The sequence below is a fragment of the Diceros bicornis genome, chromosome 3 (genome assembly GCF_020826845.1).
Source record: "Diceros bicornis minor isolate mBicDic1 chromosome 3, mDicBic1.mat.cur, whole genome shotgun sequence".
NCBI lineage: Eukaryota > Metazoa > Chordata > Mammalia > Perissodactyla > Rhinocerotidae > Diceros > Diceros bicornis.
In genome coordinates, this window is record NC_080742.1 from 58,599,526 (window position 1) to 58,615,366 (window position 15,841).

Consider the following 15,841-nt stretch of genomic DNA (forward strand, 5'->3'; position numbering starts at 1 on the left):
GGTTATTTTACATTTTTTTAAATTTCTATCATGAATACAAGGATGAGAAGGTGTGTGTGTGTAAAAATTTTTCCCTACTACTAAGAGTCAGTTTAGGTTGTAAGTGTGTCTGGTTGAAATATTCTATCAGTTACCAACCTCAAGTCTGCATCCTCGTAATGTGGGTGATTCACAATGGGGTGAAGAGTCGAGAGCTTGACACTTGCCATTATAGGCATGGTACCTGCGAATACAGCATCTGAAAAACAAGATTATCTTCCTTAATAACACGTTTTAAAGAAAATCAAAAGTTACTTATCTATAATATTTGAACCTAAATTAAGAAAGATTAAGAACATTTAAATAATAACCATGGACATCATTTTTTTTCTTCACTCAATATTTACTGATTGACTACTATAATAATAGCCAACTTTCTGTTCAATGCTATCTTGGTGCCAGGAACTGTGCTAAATATTTTTACTAGGATTAAACAATTTAATTTTCACAACTTTGAGGTGAGTTCTATGTTATTCTTATTTTGTAAATGAGGAAACTGAGACACAGCAAAGTTAGGTGACTTGCCCAAGACTACACAGCGAGGAAGTATCTGAGCCCACCCTCTGAGCCACTTCACTACAGCTTCCTGCCACATTCAAGCACTATGCTAAGAGATAGTACTACAAAGACACAGGACTAGAAAGAATTGCAAAATTTCATATCTTGTTCCAATAATTTAAAACCCTAGGAACTGAGAGACTCTTATACAGGACAAGTCTTATGATATATCTTTAAAAACAACTTTTTGCAGGTTGTGAACTGTAAACCTGAGGACTTGCCAGAGGAAAGCATTGTTTTTTTTCCCTCAGATCATCCTTAAACATTCATAATTAAGTTTTCTTAGTTTTTGTTTGACTTTATATAATTTAGACATTCCATCAAATCATTTCATTACGTGTTAGTAGTATTTTTTGGAGTATGGCATGTACAAATGTATTGCCTTTTGATTATAACAAGGGATACACTAAAATCTCCTGTCTGGCTTCAGTTTCAGTTTTGTCTCTTGGAAGACAAAAAGATCAAATGCTTACTTCCTGCACTTTTGTATAATAAATGATTATATAAAGGTTATGACAATTTTTAATTGGCACAATAAAATCACTAGTAAGAGCAAAGCATGTTATTCAGATCTACTGTAAATAATGGAATGTTCACTTTCAAATATAACTAAGCATTCTAAATGTAACTTTGAATGAAAATCTCTTTTATATGCCTTAAATTGGAAAATAATCAATTGAACTAGAAATGTGTATTTATTTTGGTTATCACGCTAGAGCAATGGTTCTCAAACAGGGGTGACTTTGTTTCCTAGAGACACTGTCAACTTCTAGGGACATTTTTGGTTGGCACCCTGTGGCAGAGGGTGCTATTGGCATCTGCTGGGTAGATGGAAGGGCTGCTGAATATTCTGCGATGCACAGGACAGCCTCTAATGTCAGCAGTGCCAAGGTTGAGAAACCCTGGGCTAGAGGGCCCAAAAGCCCACGGCCAGGGTCATCCAGAAGAAACTAGGAAAGCCTGTCCAGCAAGAGCTGGAACTACTGAGGAGAAACCACCTACGGCAGAGCGAGGGGAAGAAATAATCCCCACCTGCTTCTTTTCTCTTGGTGAAGTAAATATGAGCTCGACAGGGAAAGAATAAGATCTTTTCCTATAAATATACTTAGGTCTCCTCTTACCCTACTGCATGTACAGTCATGCCTCGCTTAACGAAGGGGATACCTTATGAGAAATGTGTCGTTAGGTGATTTCGTTGTCATGCGAACATCATAGAGTGTACTTACACAAACCTAGATGGCAGAGCCTACTACACACCTAGGCTATATGGTACTGATCTTATGGGACCACCGTCGTACATGCGGTCCATCGTGACCTACACGTTGTTTTGTGGCACATGATTGCATTACAAAAAAGTATCCCTTCTGACTTGACAGAACCTCACTAACACGTGACTTGGTGAGTGGACCATAGGGTGGATTTCAGTTCCCAGTTCTCTCAACTGAGCACCTTTGTGCAGTGCGCAAACTATACAACCCTACACTACATGGTGGACCCGAACATAAGCACTAGTCCCCCCACGTATAGAACTTCATGCTGCATTTAATAAACATGTGGTAACCATGACAGAACTCATAATACAGGGATGAAAAAGATTTATAAGATAAAGAAGAGGTGGCTAAAAATGAGGTAGGAGTTGGTGGGTGTTATCTTAGAAGGGTAAGTTGCCAAGCATAGGCTCTCTCTGCCAAGAACCCGAGACACAAACTGGAAGAAAGAAAGACACAAGAAAAGATTAAAAGAGCAGGGACCTTTTAAAGCTTGGGAAAAATAGCTGTAATTGGGGAGGGGCAAGGGAGACTAAAGGGGGTACCTATCTTGTACTCCTCTAGGGAAAAAGTCAGTAGAGGATTAATTCAAATGTTCTGATTAAACTTGCCTGGCAGCTCTAAGTGATGAGACACTGTCACCTATACCCTTTGAAAGCCATGGACCAAATCTCTCAGTTGAAGTTTATAAAAGTTTACTTTAATGATGGCTAATTAGTAAAATGGTAACTATCAAATGAGAGATAAGAGGAAATCAATTCAAGGAGTCATAAAAATTTAAACAAACCAAGTAAAGAATTTGTGCCAGAGAAAATTACTGAACATCAAAAAGAGTCTTGGACAAGATTATAGATTACTTACTGTAGAATATACTTATTCTCTGGAAAGGTATTTAAAAGTGAAATATCTATCTGCTTCAGGTGGTTTTGGATCAAGATACAAAGGAAAGAAGATAAGTTAAAAAAATACTTTTGAGTATTTAAAAGTAGGATGTATGAGATGATTTAGTGAAGAAGATAAAATATCCAAGATTTTAACTCTTGTGCATGTGACTGGTTTTACAGACTCAGAGCAGACAGCAGCAACTGAAGTCATGGAAGGGGTGTTGTTAACCTCCCTACAGCCAAAAGTATCTTCTCCAGGGGCCCGTCATAAGGTGTGAAATTTTGATATTAAAGATTTATTTCTTTATATGTGTCATTGTTATGGTTAAAATACAATAATGATCTCAGAGTTACAGCACATAACTTGTGAACAATCATTAATTCTTAATGTTAATTAAAATTCTTTTTGACAGTTATCTAGGAGGGGTTTAAAGAGGGCACAAAATCACTTTTTGAAAAGGTTTGATTTGAGACATTGCAATTAGCAGGCTCGAAATCTGTGTGACAGTATGAATGACTGCATATTTTTAAATTATATATATATATATATATATACACACACACACACACATACATGAAATGATAGCTATATAATTTATATACACATATATAAATAAATGTGTGTGTGCGTGTATATAAAGTTAGTTATACATATAACTAAACAGCTACATACCTGGTCTGGTATTGTATTTGATCCACTGTATCAGTTCTTCCTGAGGCAAATTATTAAATTCTCCAATTATGCTCCATTGATTATGGAGGTTTGCAAAACCTTGTATTGACATCACTGTTAGAATGCTAAAGATAACATTCTCAAAACGAACTCTGTAAAAAAGCCAGCCAAAGAGCTGAAATGAAAGAAACCATTTATTTATAATTCTTATATGAAGAGTACTATAGGGTCAATAACAAATTCTCACCTTGCTACTTAAACCATGGTGGTTACCATTTGATACTATCAGTACACTAATAATATACACAACTATCATCACCTATTGTTTAAAAAGAGTAAATATTTTGGAAATACAGGGCCCAGTTAAAAATGGAGCTTTCTTCCCTCTCCAAAGAATTAAGGAAGGAATATCTGATCCTTCTAGTACCGATTTGCTACCAGGGATTAAAATTAGCAAATTACAATTCTAAAACATCTCAGAACTAAATCCTACTAACACCTGGTTCCCTTTATGGATATCTTGAATAACTAGGGAACTCCACTAGTGCTGACATGTACATTCCGCTCAGGAAAATAAGCACTATGATGTTCCAAGACAAGATTCTCATAATCAAAACTAAATAAGGTGTTTCTAGAGGATCTTGGTCCCTAAATTCTAGCTACTTTGTCTAACTCTTTCGTATATTAGTTACAATAATGGAACCCCAGAATCAACAACTTCTCCTAGGGATTCTTCGAGCCAAATAAGACAATACTAGAGCAATGACCCTGCATCTACTATGAGTACTAGAAGAGTACTTGAGGATAGGTTTGCTGGGCCAAGAAACTCTTGCACAGACCTGAACTCCAAAAACTGTCTGTGGACAGCTGACTAATAGGGGAAAGTGTGCTTCATCACTTGTCGAAGAAATCAGTTAAGATCCAGCAATAATTTTCAAAGCTACTTGAAGGTGCTTTTCTTATTCTATAGTGAATCAGGAACTAACATTTTAAATCATTTAAGATAAAACCACTTAGTGTTTTTACGTTTTGGGTTACTCAGCAAAGCCACAGTAACTACACTGCTGTTACTACAGTTATAATGTAGCTATACAAGAGTGAATACCTTACCCGTCGAGAGCATATCAAGGAAGCCATAACACACATGTGAGGTGTCAAAAACAGCTTCAGCCTCATAATTAAAATGGCAAGAGCAGTAAATGCAAACAACTGCAATGTGTGAAAAATTAGCTATAAAAACAAAAAACAAAATGACATTTCACTTTATATATTTTAAAATTAATAAATATAAAACAAAGTATATTAAAACTATTATTATTCATTAGGACAAGGACCTTTTTTTAGTTTATTTTTTTATTGAGGTAAGATTGTTTTTTAATATTATATAAATTTCAGGCGTATGGACAGGATCTTTTAACTTAGTATTAAGTCTATTAATATCTATTTATTCATTCAACAAAGATTTACTGAATGCCTACCATGTGCCAGGTACTGTTCTGGGTGCTTCAGATACAACAGTGAACTAAACAACAGTGAGCAATTTCTGCCCTTGTGAGGCTTACAGTTTAGTACATTTAGTAAGGAGAGAGAGAAAACGAATAGACACAGCAAATAAATAAACCCATTATATAGTCTATTAGAAAGCGGTAAGTGCGCAGGGTGTGGTGTGAGGCCACAGCGGGGAGGAGTTGCACTCTTGCAATCGTAAGTGGGATCATCAGGGTGGGCCTCACTGAAAAGGTGGTATTTGAGCAAGGACCTACACAAGGTCAGGAAGTGAGTCACAGAGTCATAAAAATGTGGAATGCTTCACAAATCGGCATGTCAGCAAAATTCAGTCAGCAACAAAAATCACAGCAAAATATAAACGAGATTATTTTAAAAGTAGTGGAATTACATAAATATTTGCACTAATTAGTAGGACACCCCATTTTGATTAAGATGGGGTTCCACTGAACAAAGGTTTCAAACAAAACTTTTCTCACAGACATAATTCATAAAATATCAAACAACTCCTCACTAGAAAAATGGACAAAGAATTAACGCAACCCAAAGTAAGTCACAACTAAATATTCACGTTCTAGCTCACTAACACTTAAACAAATTAAATGTTAAAGATATTTTCATCTATAAAACTGACAAACATGAAATTAATACTGAGTGTTAGAGAGGATGCCATGAAACACCCTGAAATAATTAATTGGTATATTCCTGTAATTTAGTAATATTTATCAAGACACTAGAAAAGAGGCAACCCCTTTGACTTAAATTTCTGTTCTAGGGATTTAGTTAAAGGAATAATCAAAACACAAAAACACTTGCACAAAGATGATCACTGGAGTGAATTTTTTAGCAGCAAAAACAGAAACAACCTAAGTGGCCAATGAGTAAGTAAATTATTGCATTTCCACATGTATACAACCATTAAAAGATTTCATATTGGAAGGTTATTTAATGGCATGGGAAAGTTTTCAGAGTATAAAACTCTGTACACCACAGAATGACATTAATTCTGTGAAAACCATCTGTGTGTGTATGTATACACACCCATGGGGGAAAAGGCTATAGGAAAATATACTTATGGAGCCGACCCTGTGGCTTAGTGGTTAAGTGCGCGAGCTCCGCTGCTGGTGGCCCGGGGGCCTGGATCCCGGGTGCACATTGACGCACCGCTTGTCAGGGCATGCTGTGGCGGCGTGCCATATAAAGTGGAGGAAGATGGGCACAGATGTTAGCCCAGGGCCAGTCCTCCTCAGCAAAAAGAGGAGGACTGGCATGGATGTTAGCTCAGGGCTGATCTTCCTCACACACAAAAAAGAAAACACACCTAAAAAGTTAACAGGTTATATCTGAATGGTGATTTTTCTGCATTTTCCAATTTTTTTTTCAATGTGTCATTTTTATAATCAGAAATACATAATTTATATTTAAAACAGAATAGCAAAAACTGTAACCAAAGCTTTTTTTTTTTTAAGAAGTTTAAAAATGAAATTGTTAATATTTTTCATAATTCTTGGACCCAAAGTTGGAATGTGGAATATCCATTTCAAAATCAGCCCTTCATTTTTTCTTTAGTCAAAGTCATCTTTGGGTAAAATCAAGGACATGTTGTGGAGGGAACAAAAGACACCACTGAATCACAGATTGGTAGATTACATGAGTCATCTACTTTAATCATCTATCCAAAACAGGGATTTTTCCTATAAATCTATGAACTGGATATTTACTATTTTCTGAATAGGACTATGCCCACAGGAGTGCCTATTATAATGATGGACAGCAGTAAATGTTAGAAAATCTTTTCTAAACCTGAACCAATGTTTCCTGGTAACCTCCATACCTCTGGAACAGCACAAAATTAGTCTAAACCCATTTGTGCTTGACAGTTTTTTATTATTTAAATACTATAATTACAACTTTGCACTATCCCCACCTTCACCCTTAGAAAGCTTGCTATTTCTAGGCTAAATATTCAGAAACCTTTAATCATTAGTTCTGTGTTGTCACAGTTCTGGTGGCCCTGCTCTGGATGTGGTACAGATCGATCATGTTTGTTTAAAATGTGGCATCTAGAAACAGACTATAATAGATGTGGTCTCATCAATGTGAGCACACATCTGACTTCCTCCAATATTCCTTCCTTTGGTTATTTTGAGCCACTATCATTTTCTCCCCTATTCTCCTCACTTCTACTTTAGCAACAACTTCTCATATGACCAAAACTAAATTCAAAGTAGTAATTCTCCTTGACTTTCCTCTATCATCTGAAGACTGAAAGGACTCTTTTCATATGGAGACTTGAAAGATCCCTGCCATTTCCTTGTCTTCCCTGCGTGATGTTTTTGTGGCTGGATGACACAGAATAGCTATTCCAAATGGCATCACATTCTCACCCAAATGCTCCTGACCATTCCTCTACTCTCTGGCTCCGGAGTTAACATTGAGCTCTCTTGCCATGGTTATTTTATTTCCCATTCTATTACATAGCTTTCTTTTCAACCACCAAGTGGAGGACACAAGGCTACAGTCAAAAAGTATAACCCCAAAATCACTACTGTATGTAAACTACTGCCAAATCATCAGTGCTTCTTTCCACATAAAAATTACTAGGAAAATTCTCACAACACTTTTTAGAGGCTGGAAGCAAGGAAGGAAGAGAAGCTCAGGAAACTGTTCATTCCCCATCTTTGGAATAAGCGAGGCCAACTGGGTAAAACGTGAGGTAGCAGCTAACAAGCAGAGAGAATACAAGAACTAAGTGTCTGAGGCCAGTCCAAATGGTGGGCTGTTCCTGTCAAAACCACCTCCCACGACAGTGTGAAGATGCCTTGAGAGCATACTAAAGAGGTGCCCTTCGCTGGCACAATTAACAGTTGGAGCCTCCTGAAGTCTTGGTCCAGAAAGCACACTTGTAAAAGTGGACATTTACACAGTGCTTAACTTACACTAGGCATTACTGTAAGTACCCTACATATAACTCATCTATCCCAAAGCAACCATATAAGTACTATTATAATTATTGTTGTTTCCCAAAAGATATGAGGTTACTTAGCCAAGATCACACAATTAGTAAGTGGATCTGAGTCCAGTCCAGCTCTCGAGTCTATGCCCTTAACCACTATCCTGTGCTTCCTCTCCAAATAATAAACTATTTAACAACATGGTTCTATTAGTCTGTGAACACAGAAGTGTAGAGATTCCCAACATATATCACTCAATTCGTTTCTCAGAAGAAGTAATTCTTCTCTCAAACGCTGTATCACTTCACTCCCCATCACTTTATTCCTACAGAATACCTCTATATTGGTCCAGATGCCTTCACTGTATGTCACAGAAAACCCTTTGGCTGTAAGTAATAGAAAAACTTCGTTTATAACAGAAAACACAAACTCAACTGACTTAAAATATAAAGGATCAAATTATAGAATAAACTGTAGGGATTAGAAAAAAAAAGTGAAGGCTGATGCAGGACTGGCTGTCATGGACAAAATGAGGTCTGAGTGGGTCCAAAGGAAACTGAGGAGCCAATACTCTCAATGTTCTCTCTCCCTAGCCTATCCTCACACTAGCTCCTCACAGGGACTTTGACATTCTGGCAATAAATATTGTTCCTAGCTCTCCTTCCCTTCTTCTTCTTTCCCATGAATTAGTGGGTATTCCTTCACTAATTTCTAAGCCCATAAAATAGAAAAATTGGTTAAATTAATTTGATAGAATAAATAAATACAGATAATTACATGAAATTATGAGGAAAAATCACAACAGACTCCTTTAACCTAACACGCTTTAATAATATCATGACAGTGGGGAGATAACCCAGGCATTGTTTAGTAAGTGGAAGGATGCAAACTGTCCCTGATTCAGAGGATTGGCACAAAGCAAGGACTTGAGAACTCAGTCTCTGGTGATAAAATCATCCTAAGCAATCCTCACCTAATCCTGAAACAAGCTGGAATGGTAACCTTTTGTCATCATATCACATTCAGAGTGAGTCACAGCCCTGCACCCCTCCCAAGGTTTATGCCTTCCATGCCCTATCACTCCTAAGGTGAAAACAGTCCCCTTCTCCTAAACCTTGTAAGGAGAGAGATTTACCAAGTGTGACTCACAAGTGGGAATGGGATGAGGAGCCAGCCTCTCATCCGGCAGACCTAAGACTTCACACTGGTACTGCATGGAAATCCGTCATTTCCTTCCATAAGATCTACTGTTTTTAGAAATTTAAATCTCTAATCTGCCTGTACATCAGGAGTTTAACATACTCTCTTTAGTTTAAAAAGATTAAGAGATTTGCTATCACTGTCTTCCTTTTAGTGCCCTTCACTGTCGGCTTGACTTCTGATTGCCTTTTTAAAAAAACATCCTCTTTACTGCCAATAGACTTAAAATATTTAAAACTCAGATCTGACTGTACCATCTCCTGCTTTACTACAAAGTCTAGAATAACTCCAGCTTCTTTGCATACGAAGCCACCATAGTCTGAACTCTGCTTACTTTCCCCATCTCGTTTTCTGCTACTTCTTGCCTTTTTATGCATCAGCAATACTGATTTGCCTATAGCTCTAAACATATTACCTTATGCCTTCAGTGCATATCCTCTGACCTTGGCAAACTCCTCTTCTAATGTAATTTAAAAAAATCTTTCTCCGACTGCCCCACCCCCTCCACACAGATCTAATCATTTTTTTTTCTGTATGACTTTTGTATCGACCTTTATCATTGTTCTTATACTCATCTGTTCACATTTTTTGTCTTCCTCCACTATACGTTAAATTCCATAAAAGGAGGGACCTGGTGTATAATAAGCACATTATGAAAAGTGAACTGATAAGTATATAGAATTAGTAGAAAAAAAGAAAAAATGGGCAAAATAAGAATAAATGGAGAAATGAAAGACAATGAGAAAGCAGCAAAATAATGATGTGAGAGGAGGGCAGAAAATTAAGGAACACTACGCTTCTAAAAAGAAGTGGGTTTTAAATACTGTATGATAAATGGGTAATGTGACATGGCTGATACACATAAAAGCAGTTCACATTAGGCAGTAGTAGGATGAATGGCTAACAGCATGGATTCTCCTGCTACACTGCCTGGGCTCAAAGTCCTTGGCTCCACAAACCTAAGGGCACTTCAGCTTCAGGCAAGTCACTTGGGCAAGTTATTTAGCCTTTCTATACTGCAGTGGTTTTCATCTGTGAAATATAAACAACAATAGTATTTACCTCAATGGGTTGTTATGAGAAAGAAATTATGAATATATGTAAATCATGTACAAAAAATACCCTGTACACAGGACGCAGTAAGTGCTGACTATTACTTTGAGAGCACTGGAAATGGACTGCTTGGGTTCAAATGTAAGCGTTAGTATAAATTAGCTGTGAGCTCCTAGGTAAACTACTTAATTTCTCTAGATCTCTATTTCTTGGCAGAGACCTTTGCTCTTTGCTCTTCTTCCTAGACACACAGCTGGACTCTGTCTCCCAGCCTCCCTGGCTATCAGCTGTGGCCATGTGCCTGAGTCCTGCTGTGGGCAGGAAGTGGTGTGCACCTCTTCCAGGCCTATCTCTTACAAAACCTCTAGTGCATGATCTTCCATGTTCTTTCTCCTCTGCTGGCTTGACGCAGACAAGCACGTCAACTCTGGAAACCACATGTTGAAGATGACAGAGCCATATATGGAAGGAGTCTGGGTCTGTCAATCATTGCTTGTTGGAGAGCCACCTGCTAATCAGGAACTCCTGTTTTTAACTTTATGTGAGCAAATAATTAAACCTCTACTGAGTTGTCATTGAAATGTTAGTGTTTATCTCTGTCACAGGTAGTACCACCTAATTACCATAATTTTCTTATTTGCAAAATGATATTCATATTATGAGGATTAAACAGCACAGTACATGGCACATAGTAACTATTCAAAAAATAATAGTTATCATCATAAGCTATTCCTATTAAGTTCAAACTTAGTTGCCCTCTCTTTTAAATTTGACCTTCACCTTAAGACTCAAAGTTTTATTACTTAGGAAATTGTATTTCCAGCCCATGCTGATCCTTCCCTTTGTACACTACAAAACAATTCAGCACCATATAGAATGCTGTCTTATTTGTTTCATGTCTCCATTGAAAACTCACACATATTTGAGGGCAGGAACATTGCTATACCATCTTCTGTATCCTATAACACTGCTAAGCTTGTAACTGGCTGACCATCAAGTCTGTGTGATGCAGAAGGCCACCAGTCACAGGGCCATGGGTACCTGCCCTGATGGGCTGTAGGCGATTAGCTCTGCAGGCTAGAAATTAATGCTTGTTATTGCTGAATGAAGGAAAGACTGAATGAATGAAGGTAATTTAATTATGTTCCATGGTCATAAATCAGCCTTCTGGCTTTCAAATCCTTACTACTGTTCAAAACAGAGCAGATTCAAGAGTGGAAAGGATCAGGAGAAATTTATCACCAAGGCTGAACCACTCAAGCACTGCTGATGGTGCCTCAGCAGCAAGGTTATACCTTTGTGAATTATCCTCGAGCTAGAATTTAATACACAAATCTACCAGAGATTAAAAAGAAAGCTTTACCTCACCATGTTCAAGGAGCTGTTTTCTGGAATAAAACAAAAATATTCTCTACTTACTGAATGCCCATTATTACATAAAAATAAACTTCATTTATTTGTTTTAGATTTTGAAAATCTGATTCTCTCTAAATTACTTAGGAGCATAAATAAAAATAAAAATATTAGATAATATCACTAAAAATTACAGCAATTTAAAAGGCATGATTTATAGTCATCCTATTTAAAGTATATCAAAAAGCCATTCTTTGGTTAAGATAAAATAGATTTTACTGATTGCTGGAGATTGTACCTCTGGAAGGATATATGAATAAACAGAATTTCTATTAAATATTCAACCATGTACAGTATATACAATACTTTAAATAAGCAATCCCGAACTTCTGAGTTGTTTTCATTTTTGACAACTATAAATAACATGAACATCCTTGTACATAAAACTATGAGCATCTCTGAGTATTTCCTTAGGATAAATTTCTAGAAGTAAAGTTATTGGGTAAAGCCCTATAAATATTTTTAGTTCCAGGAAAACTGTCCAACAAATTTACTAAATATTTAGTTCTAAAAATTTACTACATTGTTATGGCACACTTGCTACGTTCTAGGCACCATGCCGTGAGCACAGTGGGGATGGTGTAGAGGCTGTTCTTACCCTCATAGAGTTTACTTTAGATTCATACAAGACTACCAGACTGCCTATTTTATTGTTCCATTGAAAAGACTGGATATTTTAGTTTTACAAAAAGCCTTTACAGGATGCAGAGGCCTTCTAATATGAATTTTGGGGTTGCAAAGAGAAGACAGTTCAAGTAAGAAAGTAAAAATACAGCAGTTCAAGGGCACACACACATCTAGTGATTAAAAAAAAATGGGTAGTTGGGGGAAGCCCTCTCAGGATAGCAGTGAAATCACAAGATTACTTTGCCTCCATCACAGCTCCTTCCTAACTCATGCAGTCAAGGGTGGGGGGCGGGGATGTACTCCCCACTGTCCCGAAATCTGCCAGTCACAACAGGATCCTGTGGAGAGCTGTTGCATTCAAGGGAGAGGGCTGGTAGGTAAGTAATTATTATAATCGCCAAGGACTTGACAATAACTATTGATACAAATAAATCTAGTAGCCAATTTAAAATATGAATATGCAAGTGAATCATAAGACACAAATAGCATGAAAGAGAAACACCAAGATGAATGAGCAAATGAACTGACCTCTCAGGAAACAGTTAATGCAAGAAGTAAAAGAGGGTATTAGGTGGAAAATTCCAACTATTATCTTCAGAGAAGTTTAAGAGTATATTGCATCCATACAATTAGAACAAGCCGCAATGATACAGAGCTTTCAGAAATTCTGAGGAAAAACATATGTGCCTAATTTAACACATCAAAAGAAGGATGAATAGCAGAATGTACACAGCTTAAATTGATAATGCTGAAGATCCAGTCAGGGAATTCTCTGAGAACCTAAGAGAAAAAAGAAATAGAGAATATGATAAAAGTAAGAACAGATGTTCAAAAAAAGAGAGCCTAAAGCAAAAGAATAGAGAACAATTCCTTGAGCTAAAGAAAGATTTGAGCGTTCAAGTTAAAATGTCCCATGAACTAATAAAAATATAAAACACACACACACACACACACACAATCTCAGAACTCTATAAATTTCCAGAGAGCAAAAGTAAAGACGTAAGACTCCTCATCTGTAATGCTCCATGCTAGGAAACAGTGAAGCAGTATCTACAAAATGCTGAATAAACCCCAGAAATATTTACTAACCAATCCATCAATCTAATATAAGGGCAAAATAAAAGCACTTTTCCCTCAAGAAAGCACTCAGAAATGCCATCTCTACACTCTTTCTAAAAAACATCATTTGAGCAGATGTAGTCTTTGACTCTAAGAAGGGGAAAAACATGAGCTATAAGAAACAGTCAAGAACAAACTGGTAGAATTTGAAGTACAAAAATATCTTTTGTCTTTAATCTAAATGTTCAGACACTTCTTAAAACAGAAGATATTACAACAATCTAGCTAAAATTTCAGATCATTTCAGTATAACATGGGAGGTGAGGGTGTGTAGGAAGGGAGAAGTGTTCCCATAGCACAGTGGTGAAGCAAGTAGGTCTCTGAAGCGAGAGTACCTGAGTTTGAATCCTGACTTTACTACTTACTAGCTGTGTGCCTCTGGGAAAATTACTTACCTTCTCTGTGCTTCAGTTTCCTTATCTGTAAATAATGAGCATTATAACGGAACTCCTCTCTCATTGAGCGGTTGTGAGGATTTACTGACGTAATACAAATAAGAAACTTAAAAGTACTATCAGGCACATAGTCAATAAATGTTAGCTATTATTGTTGAGAGTAACAGGTTTTAGAAACTAATTAGTTCTTGATATCAATATATTTTCTAATAATTTAAGGGAAACAACTAGGAAAACAGAAACGGGATGTAGACAAACGATTCAGCAAATGTCAAGAAAATAATTTTTTTAAAGTGTGATGAAGAGAAAATCTAAAAAAAGATGGCAGGGTGAGTCCAAATTTAGCAGTTATCACAAAGAATATGAAAAGGGATTTAATTAGCCAATTTAAAAATGAATTGTAAGAGAATTTAGATTGAAGAGAAAAAATAAAATCCAACAATGAGAAATATACCTAAACCAAAATGTCACAAAAAGGTTGAAAATAAAGCATAGATAAAGGTACACCAGGAAAATACTAAAAAAGAAAGTGGATGTGGCCAAATTAATTTTCTATGAGGAAGGATTCAAAGGAAAAAGTATTAAATAAAGTAAAGAATATCCTTTAGAATAATCAAAGGTATACTCTATAATAATCATGTAATGAACAACAGCATTGAATATGTAAAGCAAAAACTGTTAACATTACAATTTTGAAAGCCAAAATACATTCTTAACACGACACATGAAGATAGCATTCTGAGAAAATAACATAAAGAAAAATAAATTGCTATACTAGAGAATTTAGAATAGCACTGTTAATTACATCATACAATATTTAACTTTGAACTCCCCCAAAATATGAAATGCACGTTTTTAAATGCTCACAGAGCATTTACAAAAACTGAACGTTAATTTCGATAAATAGCAAATAAATAAAACCATAAAGGCGAAATACAAAACAGAAGAAACTAACTAGCTAGAAATTTTAACACATTCTTCTAGATGATTGTCAGATTAAATAATCAAAATTCAAACCACAGACTATATAGAAATGAACATCAATGTTAACGCTACACATACCCACTGGATATAGTCTAACTGGTCTTCAGAGGGAAAATTATACCTTTAAATGAATTTACCAGAAAACAATAAAAATTGATAATAAATGAGCTGGACATTAAACACAGAAAAACAACAAAAATACACCAAAAGAAAGAATAAAAATAGGTAAAAATATAAGCAGAAATTAATAAAATGGAGAACAGCCCTCATAGACATGATAAAGAAAACAAAAAGTTGGTTCTTTGAAAAATCCAAAGAAGAAAGACTTCTGATAAATCTCAACAAGAAAAAAGATAGAAAATGCAGATATACAATGTTAAGATAGAGAAATATAATTACAAATACAAATGAAATTGTTTTAAAAGAATTCATTCTACAATTTATGATCTATGAAATGAAATGGCTTATTTTCCATAAAAATATAGATTACAAAAGTGACTCAAGAAGAACATCTGCATACATATATTGTTATATAAGATGTTGAAAAAATAGTCAGGGCTAGGCCCCTACTCTCAAAAAAAGGCCAAGATATTTTTATGGGTGAGTCTGTCAAATGGTTAAGGAACAGATAATTCCCATGTTAATTAAACCATCCTCAGAGAACAGAGAAAAATATAAAGCAAATAAAACTATGAGATGAATATAACTTTGGTTCCAAAACCAGGTAGGGATAGCTCACAAAAACTCTATAGAGCAGTCATATATATACACACATACACCCACACACAAACTAAATAAAATATTAGCAAATAAGTTTCAGCACAGTATTAAAAGAATAATGCACAAGGACCAAATAGATTTCATTCTTGGTGTTCAGAAATAGATCAACATTAAGAAACCCATTAGTATATTATTTACAAATACCTAATAAAGTAAAGGAGAAAAGTCATACAATGATCCCAAAATATATATATTTTTTTTGTGTGAGGAAGACCGGCCCTGAGCTAACATCCATGCCAATCCTCCTGTTTTTTTTTTTTTCCCTTTTTCTCCCCAAAGCTCCAGTAGATAGTTGTATGTCACAATTGCACATCCTTCTAGTTGCTGTATGTGGGACGCCACCTCAGCACGGCCGGACAAGCTATACGTCAGTGCGCGCCTGGGATGC

General features: G+C 36.0%; 1 protein-coding gene across 1 annotated transcript in view; it reads right to left on the reverse strand.

The window, feature by feature from the left end:
• The window catches only part of DPY19L2 (dpy-19 like 2), a 102,919-nt gene that overhangs the window by 10,734 nt on the left and 76,344 nt on the right, over positions 1 to 15,841 (reverse strand). The window contains exons 17-20 of the mRNA XM_058569085.1: positions 11,499 to 11,523; positions 4,533 to 4,652; positions 3,423 to 3,597; positions 139 to 238 (exon numbers count right to left, since the gene is read on the reverse strand). Coding sequence (XP_058425068.1) covers positions 139 to 238; positions 3,423 to 3,597; positions 4,533 to 4,652; positions 11,499 to 11,523 — 420 coding nt within the window. The remainder of the gene's footprint in view (positions 1 to 138; positions 239 to 3,422; positions 3,598 to 4,532; positions 4,653 to 11,498; positions 11,524 to 15,841) is intronic.